Here is an 18,581-nt window from a genome sequence, read left to right as displayed (position 1 = left end):
GTTGTGGCTCGTGGGCTCTAGAGCACAGGCTCAGTAGTTGTGGCACACGGGCTTAGTTGCTCTGCAGCATGTGGGATCTTCCCGGACCAGGGCTCGAACCCGTGTCCCCTGCATTGGCAGGCAGATTCTTAATCACTGTGCCACCAGGGAAGTCCCTAATCATACACTTCAAATGGGTGAATTCATGTTACGTGAACTACATCTCAGTTAAGCTGTTCCAGAAAAGGGGAGCAGTGGCTCTCAAATCCAGCAGCCAGCCAAGCTCGGGGAGCCCAGCGGAGGGCACTGAGGTGGTGGCTCAGGCCTGGATGCTTCCGGGACCCAGTAAGAGACGTAGGAAGAACCACGGCCCCTGGTCTGAGCTGTCAGGCAGGCTGTGGCGGGTTTACAGCCTCTCCAACCGACGCCCCCAAAGCAGGCAGTGCCCCAGGATGGCCAAGCAGGGACAGGCACTGGGCGGGGGAGGGGACTTCCAGGGTAGGCAGGCACGGGGCGGGGGAGGGGGCTTCCAGGGTAGGGGCTGCTCGGCCGCCTGGGCATGGCTGGGGCTGGGTGGGGTGGCGAGCTTCCCTGGCTGCGCCCTCCAGCAGGGCCCACTCCGCCACTGCTTAGAGAAAGCAGGTGGTCAGATCTGGCTGGCCCTCCAGAGAGTCACCGCCGACTTGACAAGAGATCACACAACAACAGTCTGTTTGTTTATTGTGAAGTATTTTACATGCAAGATCCCAAACTAGACAGACATATCTGGAAGGAGAGCCAGTGGGTGGACAGACGCTCTGGTGTCGCTGACTCCCCTCTAGAGAGAGGAGTCTGCCGGCAGAGACAGTGACGGACCGCCAGGCTGTGGGATGCCGGACAACAAACCTGAGAACCCTCACAGATCAAGTGCAAACTCCAGGAAATAAATATCCATCCACCCCTTCCTCCAGGAGTGCCTGGAGAGACGCAGTGATACTCCGGGGTTGACAGCTGTTCCCAGGGCGCCCCAGGGACAGCATGGGCTGGAGCAGGGCACTGGGAGAGGCGGGGGCCACCGGGCATCTTCTGGGTGCACACACTCAGCCCGGGGGGCGGAGCCGGCTCTGCCCACGTCGGGGACGGGGGAGGGGCCCGGACCTGGCGGCAGCTAGTGCAGAGCACTGCCGCCCTCCATGGTGCTTCCCCTTCGCCAGCCCACAGCCCCCTCGGACCCTCCGGAAGGCTGGGCTGGACTGAGTTAGAAGCGTGCGGAGGCAAGTGGGGCTGTGGCAGCAGGAAGGGACGGGAAGAGCAGAGTCTGGGCGCCTGCAGCCACCGGTCCCCTCTCCCTGCTGGGGCCTTGAGTGAAGCCCAGGCCTCACGCCTCCCCAGGCCCCTTGCTCTGGACCCTGGGTGAGGAGGGCGAGGGCAGCGAGCCAAGGCAGCGTGGCCCAGGGCAGATAGCACGGTCGCTCCCACTGAGGGGGCTGACAGAGAGACAGGAGGACGGCCGGCCGACGGCCACCTTGCCCTCTGGCCCAGCCAGCGACGAGCCGCTGCAGCTCTGCGGCCTTGTCCCGCGCGTGCTGATAAGCCAGTCGCTCACGTGTCACCTGGGCCGGTCGGCCTGCACAGTGCCTGGGGGTCCCGGGCAGGGGCCACTCTGGGGCAGGCTGGCCAAAGGCCCGCCAGTGCCCGGGTCCCACTGCACTTAGTGCCATGTGCTGCTGCCCAGCGGCCAGAAAGGCAGGAGGAGAGGGTTAGTTTTCACATCTCAGCACACAACACAGAAAAGGTTAAACACATCCCCAAGAAAATATCTTGACAAAATAAATATTTTAACCTATAATCAGGTATAATTAGTGCTTATAAGGAATCCCAGCAATAATGTAGTGTAATTAAGTACATACTGTATCTGTGATGTCTAACACTGGGGGAGAGGCTGGTGGCTCGTAAGGTCCCACTCCCCAGGGCGGAAGGCTCTGGCCAGCTTCCCTTCCCGAGCGCCGTGCCCCCCAGGCGGAAGGGAGCCAGCGGGAGGGGCCCAGGGCGCCTACGGCTCAGGACAGGAAGGGCTGAGCAGCACCGTCCCGGGCACCTGCTTCCCAGGCTGGCCTACGGGTGGGGCAGGCTGCTGTGACCTGATGGGCGAGCAGAGGGGCAGCTCCAGCTGGGACAGCCAGCGAGGCTGCCACCACCCGCCGCCCCGGCGGCCCCACCTCTCTCAGCTGTGCCTGGCTGAGTAGCTGGAGCTGGGGGGCGGCTTTGCGGGGCCTCCCTGGGCAGACACGTCTCCACTTCACCCTCCATCGGGAGACCCCTGGGCTCCCTGCTTCGCCGCGTGGGAGGCCGGCTCCTCCCTCAGCAGACGCTGGGCCTGGCTGCTGCAGCTCCCGTGGGACTGACCACCCGAGGCCCACTGTCCCCCGCCCCTGGAGAGATATGCTCCCCAGGCTGCGCCCAAGGCCTGGGGATACCAGCCAGGGCCGCCAGGGACAGCCGGGCCACCCAGCCGCCTTCTCTGCAGCTCAGGTCAGCCAACTTCAGTCGCTCAGCATCCATGCCGGCCTCGGGGCCCCGCCCTTGGAAACGCCGAGGAGAGGGGTGCAGCTGTCTGAGGGTCGGGGCCGGGCGGGGTGCAGGCAGGCGCGCCCAGCTCCGTGGTGGGGACTTCCTGAGCGCCCTCTGAGGAACTGGAGTGTGACAGCCCCAGCCGGACCCCAGGCCTCCTTTCCAGAGGAAGCTGCAGGGTGCCAGGCTGGGTGAGGGTGCCAGGCTGGGTGTGGGTCCCAGGCGGGCAGCACCCCGCTTTCCTCCACACCTGCTCCTGCCGGTGCCCCGCACAGCCCTCCAGCCCCGTCCTAAACGCTCCCCCTGGAGCCCACGGCGGCACTGATCCCGGCCTGTGTCAGGCCCAGCCTCTTCTCCCTGCTTGGGCTGCCAGGTGGGAGGGGCTGACCACGCCGCGGGCCAGGCCCACCAGGTGGCCCAGGCAGGCCTTGCCCCGACGCCCAGGCAGCGCGTGCTGGAACGCTGACCTGGGCCGGGGCTCACAGGCTGGCGGAAGCCGCGGCAGCAGTGTGTTCGCTCTTCTGGGCCACAGCACAGGGCGGCCCAGGCTGGACCGGACTTGGGCCGAGCGGCTAGCGCCCTGCCCATGGCCCGAGATACCAGCGAGGACCCAAGACAGGAGTGGGTGTCGCCAGCCCCTCCTAGGTTGGCTGGGCGCGGGGTCTGGGGTGGGAGGAGGTCAGGCTTCAGGACAGTCTGCAGGGGAGGCTGAGGCCCCGCCCAGTAGAGTGCAGGGGCCTTTGGTCACTGGGATCTCGCCTGGGGTGCAACACCGCCTGCTGCTGGGCCCTGGAGGTGGAGGCGTGGAGGCTGCCCCAGACCAGGCCGAAGCACATTCACCAACGTGCAAAGCTCTCCCAAGCTGGCCAGAGCCAGCCCTCACCGTGCAGGCCCCTCCACAGGTGGGGCGGCCACAGGGCCTGCGGTGCACAGGGGCAGCTTGGCGACAGTAGTGTTATCTCTGCAAGAGCTGACCGGCCAGGGTTGCGAGCTGCCCTCCTGACAGCCCATGGCTCTGCCCACACCAGGAGCATGCAGGCCCGCAGGGGACCCCTTGGTCCCAGGCTCGGCTACTAAGCCAGCTTGGACGTGGGTCTGAGCTAGCAGCTGAGTATGAAGAAAGGGTCAAGCAGATGGCAGGTGAGAGACGCCACCCGTGGGCACCCACAGAGCCTTCTAAAGCGCCGACACTCATCAGGCAGCAGCAGTCCGGGGAGAGCGACCAAGCCTGCAGGTGCAGACCTGCCATTTCTGGGACAGAGGGGGGCACGGGAGGGCAGGAGAGGCCCGCTGAGCTGGGGAGGGGCACGCCGGGGAAGGGGCTGGGGCCTGAGCCCCTTCTCTGTGCGCAGGTGACCAGAGGAACTGCTCAGGAACAGACCCAAAGGGACTGCCCTGCCTGGGGCTGGACCAGCTGCGGGCTCTTCCTGGGAAGAAACAGGCAGAGGGAGCTGGTGGGCAGGAAGAGCAGAAGTTGAGGGGCTGTGACTACAACGACGCTGTCCCGCCGCCCACAGAGAGGGTGGCTAAAGCTGGTCCTGACTAGCGGGAGGCCTGGGAGCAAACACAGTGGCGTTTCCATGGAGACACAGCAGCGCAGGACCAGGTGGGGGCTGGGGATGGGAAGAGTGGCCAGTGCCTGGTGTGGATGGGGGGAGCTAGAGGTGACCTGCCATGGGGTGGGGGGGGCCCAACCACAGGACAGCTCACAGGGCAAAGAGAGCGTCCTCTGACTGCTCCGGCTTCTTCCGGCTGGAGGGATTTGAGGCCGGGGCCGGAGCCTCCGCTGGGGGAGAGGGGAGGTTGGGAACCATTTCGGCAGCTTTGGCCCTTTCTTCAAGGAATTTATCGAACTCTGCAACACAAAACAAGGCCGGCCGGGATTGGTAAGGGCTCAGCTGCATTGAGGCTCCAACAGCCACACCCACCTGCTCCCCACAGAGCACCCGCCCCCTTTCCTCCTCCGCCACCACCAGGGCAAGCGGGAAGCCCGCCACAAGCCGGCGGGGTGGGGTGGGGGGGTTGGGGGGTGCCAATTAGGATTCCTGCCCCACCACTGACTTGGAGCTTTTCCACCGTCCAGATCAGCATAGGAGGCAGGGCAGGGGGAGCTGGAGGGGTGAGCTCCTCCCTGAACTTGGCAGGGAAACCCCCCCACACCCATCAAGCAGGGCTCTGTGCCTGCAGAGGGGCCCAGCTGTGCGGCCACAGGGTGCCCTGCTGACTGCATGGCATGTGTCTTGCTTCAGCTGCACTGAGCATCTGGCGGGGGCAAACTGGTCAGCAGTGCAGGTTTGGGGTCACGTGGACCCGGCGCTGCCAACTGTGCCTACTGTTCCCCAGCTGCGGCACCTCCCTCATCAGCACAAGGCCTGGGTGGGACACAGCCCAGGAGCCCGCAAGGGAGGCCCGCCCAGGCGGCATGGCGGGCGGCGGGGGCTCCCAGAGCCTGGGGCGGGCACAGCAGCAGCGGGTTGGGGGGGTGGCCTACCTTCGCTTGTGACGCCCTCCTCCAGGTCGTCGCCCTTCTGTGGGAGAGCAGAGAGAGGACATTAGGACCCGCCCGCCCTGCTGCCGCTCCCGCCCTCGGCCACCCCAGGGCGGCACCCGAGCAAAACTTCCTACTTCCCGTCCCCCCCCCCCCCCCCGAGTTCTGTAAGAGCAAAGCACTGCTCTCGTCTTATTGGAGACACAGAAACTTTGTTTTTAAAAAGTAAAAACAAAAAGAGTAGGTTCTAGGTTTTGATCCCCCAGAAGGGTCAGAAAGCAAAAATTCTAAAAGGTGCAGGCTCGTTCTCCGGCTGAGCCGCGGGGCAGGCCTGCAGGGCGGCCAGGAGGCTGTGCCTCAGGCAGCCAGGGCCCTGGGCGCTCCTCCACTGGGCGTCCCCTCGCGGGCAGCCACAGGGCGCCAGCGGGGAACTGCGTGAGGCCTGGAAGCATGGGGCCGGACCCTGCGGCGCTCTGGCAGGGGGGCTGCTCGGCTGCAGCCTCCTGGGGGCGGCGCCAGCATCCTCCTGCGCCCCGATGCCGTCACTGGGGAGGCTCTGGGGCGTCAATTCTGTGTGGGAACGTGGGGGCCACTGGGAACTCTGCACAGTGATGCGAAGCGGACACGGCCCGGGCTTCCTTCCTGGCTCTGCCCCTGACCTGCCGCGCGGCCGGCTGGGGGGGTCCCTGGCCCTCGAGCGCGGGTACCCTCCGTGAGGTGGGGGCCCTGGCCTGCCTGCTCTGCGATGGGAGCTGTTTCTTTCCGGGCATTCCCTGGGAAAGGCGAAATGGGGGGGCCCCTCCTCCCCTAGCACAGCACCCAAGTCTTCGGAAAGCCCGGCTTTGGTGGGGGGGTTGAGGGCTGGCCCGGAGCGGCAGGAGGCCCGTCCTGGGGGCTGAGGTCTGCCGTCCTAGTTGAGGGGGGGTGTCCTGAGGGAAGGCAGCGAGAAGCAAGAGACGAGTTGTCCTCAGGTCACGGGGAGAGTCCCACCAGCCGTGACCATGGACAAACATCTCCCCTCCCAGGGTGCATTTCTTCAGCAGCCCCGGGGTGGGGGGCTGGGGGCGGTGGTGAGAGTGCTTGGCAGGGGGCAGCGGGGGACCGGCAGCACAGCCCTCCCCTCTCAGACCGGCTGCCCTTGGCAGCTGCACGATGTCCTAACCTTCCTGCCCATCTCTGGGGATAAAGACAATGGTCCCTGGAACCGTTACATCCAAGATAGCAGGAGATGCCGGGGAAGGGGGATGAGAGTGAATTAAAAAACAAACACCAACCCATGTCTGTGTAAATTTCATAATTAAAAGAAAAAAATGTCTCTGGGTATATTTCACAATTAAAAGAAAAAAATGAAAACCAAAAAATAAATGAATAAAAATAAAAATATAAATTAAAAAGCGCACAAAAACCCCAAACCAAAAGAACCCAAGCACACACACACCTGAAACCGCAATAACTGGGAAAAGTCAGTGTGCGTCCTGGGGGTGGTGTGGCTGGGCCCCCGAGCAGGTGCGGACCCCAGGTGCGTCTGCCCGGCCTCCCCTCCTCCACCTCCCCAGGGAGCGGCCCCGCGCCGGCCCCCAGGCCTCCTGTCCTCCGAGGCGCCTCGGCCTCACCACTCCCCACACGAGATAGAAAAGTCGAGTCTCACCAGGTCGGTCCTGAGCCACACCTCAATGTCGTCCATGACAGACGGCTGCACCACGGGGATCTATGGAAGCGGCAGGCAGCGGCCAGGCAGCCCGCGGCCAGGCAGGGGAGACAGAACAGCGGACACGTCAACCCAAGCAGCCCGACGGAGCCAGACGCACACAGAGCAGAACACGCTGGCATAGCAGGCGGGCACGCAGGCAGCCGCGAGTGGGATGGCAGGTGAGGGAAGCAGCAGCTCTAGGAAGCGGGGCCAGCGGGGGGCGGGGCGGGGCGGGGCGGGGCGGGGCGGGACGGGACGGGACGCAGTGGGGAGAGAGGCGCAGTACGCGTTCTTCAGTGGATAACTTTTTGACTAGTGTGTCCCCCTCTCAGCCCTGGGGCGTGGAGCCCCTCCATCTGCGACAGTCCCAGCCCCAACAGGACGGGGCAGCCGCGTGGCCCTCCGCCCAGGGCAGGGCAGGAGGCAGGTGGTCCAGGCTCGCTCACTGAAAGGATGGTGTCCTGGGGCATTTCTGAGCAGGAAGGGCACCCAGGCCTGGGTGGGGCCTGGCCCACAGCAGGCCAGCACATTCCTCCAACAGCAGACACAGGCCAAAGCAAGGGCTTTGATGACAAAAGGGACCGCGGGCTTTGGTTGTCTTTGTGTCTCTTTAGTGGAAAAATCAGGAAGAAGCCCGAATGCAGCAGCCTCCTCTCATCCCACCCTTTCCTCCCAGCTTTCAATGGCTGTCTGTGGCCCCAGCATCAAAGAAAAGAAGTGTAACTGAAAGCAGGGGAGTCGGGGGGGGGGGGCGGGGGGAGCAGGGGAGCGGTTGGGAGGGGGGGACCAGGGTCCTGAGCAAAGGAGGGCACCCCTCTGGTGCCTGGGCCCTGTCCACGCCTGCGCCACCCATGCCCAGGGCCTGAAAATCTATCTGCCTAGAAATAGTTAAGCTGCTGTCAGACATAATAAAATGATAATGTGATAAGAAGTAAAAGTAACCTTTAACCCCTTCGAAGCCACGTTAATGAAATGTTGGCTCCCAGACTAGATAAATGAGTGGATGGCCCTTGATCGAGGTGACCTGCATCCTCACCTCGGCTGGGTCTGGGAAGTACCTCCTGGGACTCACTCACAAGCTCACTATTTCTAGAAAAATTGCCTGCACTGTGTCTGTAGCTGGGTTCACCCCAGTGTCACATAGCCAGGCCAGCAGACCCTCCTCTGGCTTCCACATGTGTTTCAGAGAGGCTCAGGCCAACCTCGATCAGATTAGAGAGATTCTATGTTGCCATTTTATTTCTTTGACCTACTGGAGACTTAAGAATGTTGAAATGAAAAAATATCAAGGAGTTCAAACCACCCTGATATGACTCATGGTGACAAGGAACATGTGGTCCTCCCTCCGGGCAGGACGCCAAGGGGCTGCTGGCAGCACCTGAAGCTGACTTCCCTCCCCACGGAGCAGGGGCCAGCGGCATCCAGGGTGCGACCGGCCAGTTTTTTACGCCTGCTGACGGGGCTTCTGCCCGACACGTTCCCATGCCAGGAAATGCCAATTTTCGTTATCATGCTGCTTCTAAGCCGGAACGCCCAGCCTCGGGGAGGACTCGTGCCACACCGCCAAATCCCCAGGACTAAGCGTGGGAAGTCAGTGTGTCTCCAGGGAGAAACCCGCCAACTCCAGCTGCAGGAGCAGGGCGGGGGGTGGGGGGGGGGCCCTGACACCCACCAGCCTCGGCCCGCCCAGGAGGAGCGGAGATTCCTCAGGTCGCAAAGCTTGAAAAAAGACACTAAGGTGTCATGGGCCTTAGGCCTTCAGGTTTTGCTCGTAACTTTTTTGTTACTGTTCAGAATTGGTCCCGTGGGGCCGGGGATGGCGCCTCAGTTTTCTCCTCTGGACCAATCTTGAGAGCCAGCACGCTCAAAAAATAAACACTGACATGTGAGAAGCTCCGCACCCCTCAAAACAAGCCCGCCCCCCACAAGTCAGGGGTGGGAGCACAGTTCTTCCCTCTCTTCGGCTGGACCTGCTCCCTCCCAGGAGCTCCCCACCTCCGGGGCCCCAAGAAGCCCCAGGTTTGGGGCCTCAGCCTGGTCTGTGAAACGGGGCGATGGCTTCCGCCACTCACGACCCCAGAGCCCTTCAGTTCCAGTCGGGTGCTTCCGTTTCTAACTCAGAAACCCAGGGATGCCGGAGCCGTCGGGCCTGAGCCCTGACTGAGGCGCTGGCCGAGGGCGTGCATCACGTGGAGTCGGGTGTGGGTGACAGGAGAGCTCACGTGACAGAGGGATGGGCCGCCCTGCCAGGCTGGACGCAGCCTGGGCTCACGAGCCGCCTGCCTGGGAATCGATGGGGGAGCACGGCGCCAGGAGCACGGCAAAGCTGCCCCCAAACCGGGTGCTTCAGACACACTAGACACTCGCGCTGCCCTGCAAACAGGAGCTGCTCTGTCACCGCTCGGCTGCGGGCACATCCCCAGGCCTGAGAGGCCTCAGCGTTCTCACCCTGAGCGACCTGGGCTCTGACACGCCCTGGGGTGAGCACCTCCCGGGCAAGGGGGCTGCCAGAGGGTGAGTTGGAGGAAGGAGACGGAAAGGGAAACAGATGCAACGAGAAAAAAATAAAGGGAGCGCGTGTGGGTACACCCTTGGATACAGACCGGCCCCCCAAACTCCCTCGCTCCGAGGACGGCTGGACAGGGCTGGCTGGCTGAGGCGCTGGATACGGAGGGCAGCCGCGGACGTGGCAGGGGTGGGCCAGCCTGGGCTCAGGCCGGCAGCCCTGCGTGTGGGCGGTAGGGTCACCGGCTCAAAGGGGGAAGCGCGCCGCCAGGTCTGCGTAGGGGGCCCCGCCCCAAGCCTGGGCTTGGGCAGCGGCAGACTTTTCACTAACCTCCTTGGGTTCCTGCTGCTACTGATACTCGTTCACCTATCCTGGCTGCACCCTGCGTGTGGGTGACAGGCCTCTGACCGCCGCCGGGAGAGGCAAGAGCACCGCCGTCCCCAGGCAGGCTGCTCGAGAAGGTTCTTGGGGCTCTCCTCCACGGTAACGGGCCTGGTGCTGGACCTGGACGCCCGACACGCCTTCCCGCAAGGAAACCTGTACCATTTCCAACGCGGCCAGACCAAGTGCTGCGCTCGGGTGCGATGTTTCCAGGGGCTGTTGCCCCCCGACAGCTCTCCTGCCACCTCCCCAACCTGAGGCTCAGTCTACAGGCCCTTTGGTCTCGCTCAATAGTACAAAAAGTTTCCAAGTAAAGAATTTGTACTTGGCAGGTTTGGAAAGACTCAGGGTTTCTATGCTATGGGAAATGAGGCAAAGCAATTAATATACGCTGTTTAGAAGAAAACAAAACAAAAACACTGCAGTCGGGCAGGTGAGACACGGGGTTAGCTGTTAGTCGGGCTTGTTTCTGAAGTCGGAGACTGGAGCTCTAGGTGGGGCCAGGCAGGGGTGGGTGCCACCACCGGCTGCCAAGCCACACGCGGGGCGGCTGTGTGGGCAGTATCATTTTTGGCAGGACTAATAGGCACAAGGACACACGGCTGGATCCTCCCAATTTGGACAGTGGAGTGGACGTGGTCTCCAGGACTGCTGCTCTAAGGCCACCCGCACGTGTGGGCCAGAGCCCCTGCTTGTCCCCAGAGAAGCAAACAAGGGGCCGGGCTAGCCCATGTCCCTGAGAACGGCCTTGGGGTCCGGTGCAGCAAGCAGGACGGGCTGCCGGCAGGTGGAGGGAGACGGCCCCCCGAGTTCGGCTGTGCTGTGTCGCCAGCTCCCAGCTGGGCAGGCAGACACCCTGACCCCCGGCTCTGACAGCCCTTTGACCCGTGTCCTCGAGAGCTGGTCACACTTGCTTAGGCAGGTGACCCTGTGCTGCCCGCGGGCTCGGGCATGCTGGCCCAGCCTATAGAGCCCTCCCCTGGCCCCAGGCTGGCCCGGCCCCAAGGGGTCAGTTAGGCTTCCTCCTGGTGTGTCTTAGGTCTCCCGCTCAGGTCCACCACACACAGACCCTGGTCTCAGAGGTGAAATCGTCCCTGCACCGCAGGCAGCCTGCAGCAAGTGACCTCTCTGTGCACAGACTTGGGGCCACCTGATCACGAGGCAGGAGGGATCCTCCCGGGTCTTGGAGCCATGGACACCCTACTTCCTGAGGCTGACTGCGTGTATGATACCCAGCATCTTCTTATTCCGTTCCAATAGCGTTTGTGTGTTTCTTTAGGAGGTCTCAGATCCTCCCGGGGGACACAGTGGGCACAATTACAGGACGAAACCCCATCGGCCTAGACTCCCACATTCACAGGCTGGGCGGAGTTCTCTGCGCAGTCAGATGCTTTGAGTCTGCCCTCTTAGAAACATCCCCTCCCAAGCAGAGGCCACAGTAACTTGTGCCCATCCTGGAAAAGTGAATACTGCCCAGAGCTCCAGAAACGGTAGGAGGAGGGAAAGGGCCCTCCCCTCACTCCTGCAAATGCCCGGACCGCCACAGAAAACCAGAGATGGCGTTTCTGGGGCTGGAAGTCTGCGGCTTAAGGAGACAGACAGGAGGGGAAGACTGGGCACCCGCGAGAAGACAGAGGCAAGCACCGGGGGTGGTTGTGGTGGGGGGACAAGGGGCTCAGCGCGGCTGGTGACCTCTCACCATTCCTTGGGCTATGAGCCAGCTGTCTATGGGCTCCAGGTAAGAGTCCCCACCTTTACCTCTCTTCTGGGCCGAGGACAGAAAAGTCCCAGAAAGGAAAGTCACAGCAAGACCCGTGGTAAAGAAGGCAATAGCACATGTCGTGGAAACAGAAAAGCCACTGTCAGAGCTGGTCCCCCGTCACCTGAGGAGCTGGGACCCAGCGGCCCACCCCCCAAACATGCCCTTACCTCCTGGATAAAAGAAGAGGCGTTTAGTAACAGGGACCCCAAGAGGGTAACACACACTTGAACCCCTGTTCCCGCGCCCCCGGGAAAACTCCTGGGGCCGCAGAAGGCCGGTCAGGGCTGCCCTCTGCCTGGGCTCTCAGGGTCACCGAGCGGCGGCTTCACAGAACCAGCTTTTGCACAATCATCTCTACCTTCTTCTTACTTATTATCTTTTTCCTCCTCAGTTACCTGTGCGTTCTTTTTCCAAACTCTTAATGTGAATGATGAATTTGGGGATATTGCTTTTTCTAAATGATAAAAGTATTTAAAGTTAGAACTACTGATTTGGTTGTACCGTGAAGGTGTAGCTACACAGTTTTTTCCTCTTTGTTGTGTTCTTAATTTCTCCCTTGGCCCAGTTTTCATTTCCAGGGCAGCATTGTTTAGGATATGGAACAACATAACCCGAAGTACAGGCCTGAAGATGCATATAAGTGTGTGTGCACACAGATACAAAGACACACCCACAGACAGGCACACACACAAGCACACGCACACACACACAGCCCACACGAACCCTGCTCCCTGCAACACCCCATCGAGCAGGGCACACGAGGAGCAGCCTGCCTGCTGCAGGCGGAAACGTTGAAAACAGGAGGCAGGCCAGGCACCCCGGGTGAAGGGCAGGGAGCTGGCTGCATTCCTGTGCTTGGACCCTGGGCACTGGCAGAGGCAGCTCCTGGCCTGGGCGGGGCGGGCCCTGGAGGCAGAGTGGAAAGCTGACCGGGCCGGCCTGGCCAGCTGGGCCAGGAGGAGGGGCCGGCCTTACTGGCTCCCTGGTACCCTGAGTTGGGGCGGGGGGACCGTCCTCAGCAACACGACCACTGGGCCAACCCCACAGCCCAGCCTCAGGGGTTCTGTGGGGGGCGGGGCACTGAGAGCCGCAGCCTGGGTGGCTCTTCTGCGCCCCCTGGTGGCCGGTGCAGAGGGATGCACGGCCCTCACCAAGCTGGCTGAGCCTGAAGGGACATGGGGACCAGGGGACGAGCTTTCCCGGGGACACCAGGCCTCAGTACTGCCGCCTGCCCAGGCCACTTGGACAGGGGCTGCGGGAGGCCAAGGGCTGGTGTTTGGGAAGCCAGGCTCCCCTCCAGTGGACAGATGAGCTCTGCCCCTTTGTGGCCCGGGATGGGGCGGGCCGGGGGGCGGCTGTTCTGGGGCTACTGTCCCCCTAACCCCCACCGCCCCCCCACCCCCTGCATACATTCATTCGCTCGCGGCCACACACATTTCTCAGTTAGGCGAGAAGGGAACCTCCTCACGAGAAGCACGAAGGCACAAACCTTTTCCTTCGGGGACCTGCGATCTCCCAGAAATCACAAAAGCCCCTCCTCCACCTCAAAGCACCTCTGCCCTCAGCGCTGCTCCTCCCCCTCCAGCCCCCTCCCCAAACCAGCCCCGACCACCAGCCCCCTTCTGACAGCGGGCCTGCAGGGACAGGCCCAGGCCCCCGTTTCCCTTCTGTCGGAGCGCCGCCCACCCCAGGGCACTGCAGCCTTTGGGGAGAGACCCTCTCTGGCCACGGGAGCCCTGCGCCCTGAGAGCTCAGAGCCACCAGGGGGGAGAGCAGGGGCTCCCCATCAGACTCCCCGGGGTGCAGCCCCGCCCAAGGCCGCTCGCGGGGTGCCCTCCCCACATCTCTGCCTCCCTCGGCCTGTCTCCTCCTGGGTGTCCTGACACGGGCGTCCCCACGGGTGGGGGGCACTCAGGAGCTGACATGGCTCACCCCAGTCTGCCCTCCGCGCCGCCAGCTCTGCCTAACTCTCCAGCTGGCTCCACCAGACCGCCCCGCTTTCCCTCCAGGCAGAAAAACAGGGCGAGAGACCTACCACTTCAGTGCTCTGTTTCCGACCGTCTACCGCAGAAGCAAGTACTCCGACGGCCTGGGGGTCCTCGTAGGTGGCCCTGGGGACGAAGCAGCACAAGCAGAGTGGTCACGGGGGACGGACAGGTGGTGACCTGCAATCACCCTCCAGCTTCGGCACCTTCCTCACGAGTACTCAGAGGCCTTGGCATTTAGGCCGTGGTCTGGCTGCAGCTGAAGCCAGGAGGCCTGGGTTCAAGCACAGCCCAGCCACTCACTCCCTCTGGGGTCTGGGACTCTGTACCACCTCCATTTCCCTCTGTTTAGGAGGCATTTGTAAAGCTCAAGGACAGGGTGTCAGAGGGCCCGGAACTGCTTGGAGGGAGAGGCTAGATAGAGGCAAAGGGGTCATAATTCTCATTTTAAAAGCAGCGGCCTTGGCTTCCCTGGTGGCACAGTGGTTAAGAATCCGCCTGCCAGCGCAGGGAACACAGGCTCGAGTCCTGGTCCGGGAAGATCCCACGTGCCACGGAGCAACTAAGCCCGTGCGCCACAACTACTGAGCCTGCGCTCTAGAGCCTGCGCGCCACAGCTACTGAGCCTGCATGCCACAACTACTGAAGCCTGCGTGCCTAGAGCCCATGCTCCGCAGCAAGAGAAGCACCGCAACGAGAAGCCCATGCGCTGCAACGAAGAGTAGCCCCCGGTTGCCGCAACTAGAGGGAGCCCGCGCACAGCAACGAAGACCCAACGCAGCCAAAAAATAAAAAAAATAAAAAAATATAATAATAAAAAAAAAGCAGCAGCCTCAGTGGCATCTGACAAGGAAGGTGGTCTCCCGGTCTGGGGTGAGGGTCTGTCACTCATTGCGGGGTTGTCTTCCTCTGCTCCCCGACTTCTTTTGCTGTATCCATTTTGAAAGCAGTTTCTGCTAAAAGGTGCATGGGGCCCCGGGCTTCTGGTCAACCTGCTGAGTCCTGAGTACGGGACTCAAAGAGCTGGATGCGTCAAGATGCTGGGTCCCGGGGGAGGTGGTCAAAGGCTGAACAGAAAGCTCAAAGCAGGTTCCAGGGAGATACAGGGGGCTGTGTGTTTTGGAATCAACTCCCCTAATTCCACAGGGCTCATCTTGGCCAGAGCCCCCGTCAGGAAAGACGCTGCTCGCACCCCACGGGCGAGGAACCAACTCGGTGCCTGCCTGCCCCACCTCGTGCCCCCAGCTCCTCCTACAGACGAAGTTTCTGAGGCGGCAGGGAGAGCAGGGGAGAAACCCGCACGGCCGCCCGGCTCCGGGTGCTGGCCTCCACTCAACAGCTGTGTCTACCTCCAGGTCCCGGCAACCGGAGTGGAAAGGCCTGGCCCCAGTGAATAAAAGGCCCCTTTGTGTTGGCCGTGGGCCCAGGCCGGGGTCAGCCCCGCCCAGCGTCCTCTGAGAGCCACCGGGAGGGTCCCCACATACGTCTTGCGCTGCTCGGCCGAGGAGCTCCCTCTGGTCTGGGTGAACGTGTCAAAGCCGTCCCGGGGGTGACACTGCTGGAGCGAGCTCAGGGTGCCGCTGACACTCTCCGCGCCCAGGTCTGTGCAACAGAACAGAGGAGGGGTGGGCGATAACAAATGTGGGCCTGACCTTGGGAAGAAGCCACCTGGTGGGCTGAAGTCCTAGGGGGGCAGAAGGGAGCGAGAACAGCCCCCGACCCCCCCAAGCTGCTCCCGAATGAGGGCGAGCGGCGAGCAGGCAGGCCATGCAGGCTCCTGCCCGCGCCAGGGCGCCCCTGGGAGCCGGTCACAGAGGCCACGGGCCAAGGTCACTTATGTGACAAGTATTCCGTAGGCGCCCGCACGGCCAGAGCTCGACCCTGACTGGACCACGGTGACTCTGGCGCGGTTCCTGGCCTCAAGGGGGTACACAGAGTAGGGGGACAGACAGCAGCACAGAATTAGGTGGAGATACGGGCGGGGGACCGGAAACTGCCACAGGAGCGGGAGGGGGCTGGGCGGCGGGCAGAGGGGGCGACGCGGGAAGGGTGCTGGCGGAGAGACGAGTCTGCTGAAGAGGGTCACACGCAGGCAAAGGAGCTGATGGGGAAACACTAGACCTTTTTAAAGCAGGGGCAGCAGAATCCAATCTGAATTTTAGGTATTAAGCCTGGTGGCCACACGCTGGGTGGACTGAAGGCAGAGAAAGAGAAACAGTGGCTACGGATGCATGAGATGTCGAGAAGCCAGAATTACAGCAGCTGCCAGGGCACTAAGTAAAAGCTTGATTCAACTGAAATGAGATGAAGGTACAAACATAAATATTAAGAAAACAGAAGCGCAGGGTGGAAGACAGCATTTTGAGAGCATCGTGCTGACTGGTTATGTAATACTGTGACTTCCTCTGTCCCAGACTGGGCTCATCCAGCCCGGGTGGGGCATCCAGAGTCACGGACACACATTAACCTGAACAAACTGCGAAAAAATGGCACCTTTTGTTTTAGGTTTCAGAGGATGGCGCACACTCGCCGATGTTAGTTCAAGGAGAGCAAACCCCTTCCTGTTGGCAAGCCCAGGGCAGACGTCACCGATCAGCCACGGACTCTTCCAAGCCCCACGTGGCCTCTGCATCCTTCCTGGGCCCACGTGCCAAGCACCCAAGGAGCTGACACCTACTTGCCCCCCTTGGCCTGGTGACATTGAGAAGGAAATCACTCCAGCCACAGAGAATGTGCCACATACAACACAGCGGCCACCTTTCTTCAAAAAGCCAACAGCTTCCGGTCCCTCGGACCACCCCGCACCCCTGCTTTCCAACACGCGTTCAAACTCTAAGTTTAGGGAACAAGCCTTGAGCTGAAGTGGCACAGCAGGACCCGGGCACACGCTGTCCCACGGGTCCCCCACAAGGCCGGCGGCGGGTGGGGGCGGGGGGGCAAGTCCGGGACACTCACCCAAGCCCGCGAGCTGGGAGGAGAGGGAAGACGGGGGCACCGTGCCCCCCACGGTCGGGCTCACCACGGCTGGAGACCCCGGGCCCAGGTCGATGAGGTTGTCCTCTGTCACTTCGCTCAGCACCTGCTGGGCAGGAGGTGGGCTGAGCCCCGGCCCGCGTGCTGGGCCCCGAGGGGAAAGCTGGCAGGCACCACCCAGGGTCCCGGGTGGGCTGTTGTGAGTTACCCCCCCCCCGCCCCTCCCCCATCTAAGGGACAGCAAGGTCCCGGGGGCTTCTTTGCACCCTCCCGCCAGGGATGTGCCTGCCGGCACCTCCTCAGAGTCCACCCACCAGAGCTTGCTCTCCCATCGCCCGAATATTTTAACCCCAGGAGACCCCAGGTTTCCCGGCCTCCAGACAGGTGAGAATTCTGAAGGAATACTCACTCCATTACTGGCATTTTGAACGGATCGGCCTGACCTGTATCGTTCGAACCTAACGGGGAAAGGAAAGTGGAGTAAGGAGAGGGAGCGCCTGGGACACGGCATCGCGAAGCTCACTGGCCTGGGAAGCTCCTGGGGCCCGCGGGCCCAGAGGCCAGCAGAGACCCAGGCTCTGGGGAAGGAGAACCACCGGCCCATCTGGGGGGCCGGGGAGTGGACAACCCCCAACACACAACTTTGCCCTTCCTGCTGCTGCATGGGGCTCCCCTGAGGGGGGATCAGCCTCCCAGCCTCCCCAAGGGCACTGCAGGTGCGGGCTGGCACATGCAGGAGGCCATCGTTAAGCACCCCCAGGGCTCCTCTGGGCCCTGCAGGGGAGGCTGGGTCAGCCACCTTCCCTGGGGGCGCCTCAGATCCAGAGGAGAACAGCAGCCCCTCCCTGTTGGGCAGCTCTGTGGCGGAGTGACGAGCTGAAGGGCTAACTTGCTAGGGGAAGGGGTGGGGCCCAAGGCCGGGCACGTGGAGGAGGAGGGCAGGCACAGGCCCCAGCAGCTGCGGGAGGGTCGGTCAGCCAGGGCCCCCGCCCGCTGGCCACAGCCTGGCCAAGGACAGACTCTCCTCTCCAGCACCCAGGTCGTTCTCTATCAGGTGGGGACCAGCATGGCAGCCCCAGACGCCACAGGCTAAGAGGCCGCCAAGAGACCTTCTCCAGCTGGGGATTTGCTGAGATTCCCTGCTCCACGTCGGTCTCCCCATGTGCTGGGGTCAGCACCTGGTGAGCAGGGATCCCCAGGGGGACAACCTGGTCAGGCCACCCGTGGGATGCAGTTTATCCTCAGTGGTTGACAAGGACAGCAATATTAACCCACCTGAGGTTCTCATGCGGGAGCACCTTCCCACGCCCTTGCTGACCATCAGTCTTATCAAAGGCTCTCTGGCCGGAAGGGCACCTCAGGGCTGCCGGCCCCGGGCTTTGCCTCTGAATTGCTGTCACCCTGTGCCAGAAAGGGCTGAGATGGGTTTAACAGGTGAAAAGCTCAGCCTGTTTACAGTGGAGACCCTGGCACCGCAGGGCAGGAACCCGGGGCTCTGGCGCTGGGAGTTTAGGCCCCCGGCTCTGTTCCTGTGCTCCCATGGCACAGGGGGCCCCAGACGGCCCCACATTCCTCCCGTGGAGGGCTCGTCATCTGTCGGTTGGACACAGGGCCACCCACCGCTGCTGCCATGGTCGAAGCTGAGACACAGCCCAGAGCTGTGGCAACCACAGCAAAATCCCCCTCTAAGGCCCAGATGCGAGCATCTGTCACCCGGACCCTACGTGATGCCAGGTCATCAGACCACGAGTCAGCAGCCCGGGGGCCCAGACATCATCCTTAGGAGCAGAAGCCTGGCCAGGCCAAGGCGCTTTCTGGGTCAGCCCCGTCAGAGCCATCGATGGGAACCCGCTCGCCACCCCCCTGCCTGCTGAACGCTGCCTGGATCACACACCTTTCTCCCTGAGCGAGGGCTCTGGGAAGGCAAAAGAATATGCGCGTTTGTTACCTCGAACCCGAAAATGATTTGGAAAAACAGAAAGGCGTGTCTCTCCCAGCACTCACACCTGCCTGCTTCCACGCTCCACACACGCTGGCGTTGGCAAAGGAAGGGAAAATCTTTTTTTAAAAATGGGAAAGAGGAAATCTTTTTTTCCCTGGTAGAGGTTTCTCCCCCTTAATCCTTTTCAGATTCAGAGGATCTTCAAAGGAGCAGGTGCAGGAGCGCAGGGTCCCCGAGCCCCATCCTCCCTCCTGGGCTGGGGTGACAGGGGCCAGCCCGAGGCTCGTGAAGGGCAGCGCCCGACTCTGCGGCACGTTCCTGCTGC

At 62.4% G+C, this 18,581-nt stretch overlaps 1 protein-coding gene across 7 annotated transcripts in view; it reads right to left on the bottom strand.

Annotated features, from left to right (window-relative positions):
* Positions 1–682: 682 nt before the first annotated feature.
* Positions 683–18,581, bottom strand: part of TOM1L2 (target of myb1 like 2 membrane trafficking protein) — an 81,499-nt gene continuing 63,600 nt past the window's right edge. For 3 of the 7 annotated variants that reach the window (XM_068531856.1, XM_068531861.1, XM_068531859.1), the window contains 8 exons: positions 16,724–16,772; positions 16,297–16,420; positions 14,826–14,943; positions 13,392–13,467; positions 11,294–11,359; positions 6,666–6,725; positions 5,021–5,057; positions 683–4,384 (listed from right to left, as the gene is read on the bottom strand). In XM_068531856.1, the coding sequence (XP_068387957.1) occupies positions 4,236–4,384; positions 5,021–5,057; positions 6,666–6,725; positions 11,294–11,359; positions 13,392–13,467; positions 14,826–14,943; positions 16,297–16,420; positions 16,724–16,772 (679 nt within the window). In that variant the 3' untranslated portion in view covers positions 683–4,235. The other 4 variants (XM_068531857.1, XM_068531858.1, XM_068531860.1 and 1 more) reach the window with 4 other exon arrangements.

The sequence above is a fragment of the Eschrichtius robustus genome, chromosome 20 (genome assembly GCF_028021215.1).
Source record: "Eschrichtius robustus isolate mEscRob2 chromosome 20, mEscRob2.pri, whole genome shotgun sequence".
Lineage (NCBI taxonomy): Eukaryota > Metazoa > Chordata > Mammalia > Artiodactyla > Eschrichtiidae > Eschrichtius > Eschrichtius robustus.
Note: the sequence above shows the minus strand (reverse complement) of the source record. Positions and strands in the feature narration are given on the sequence as shown.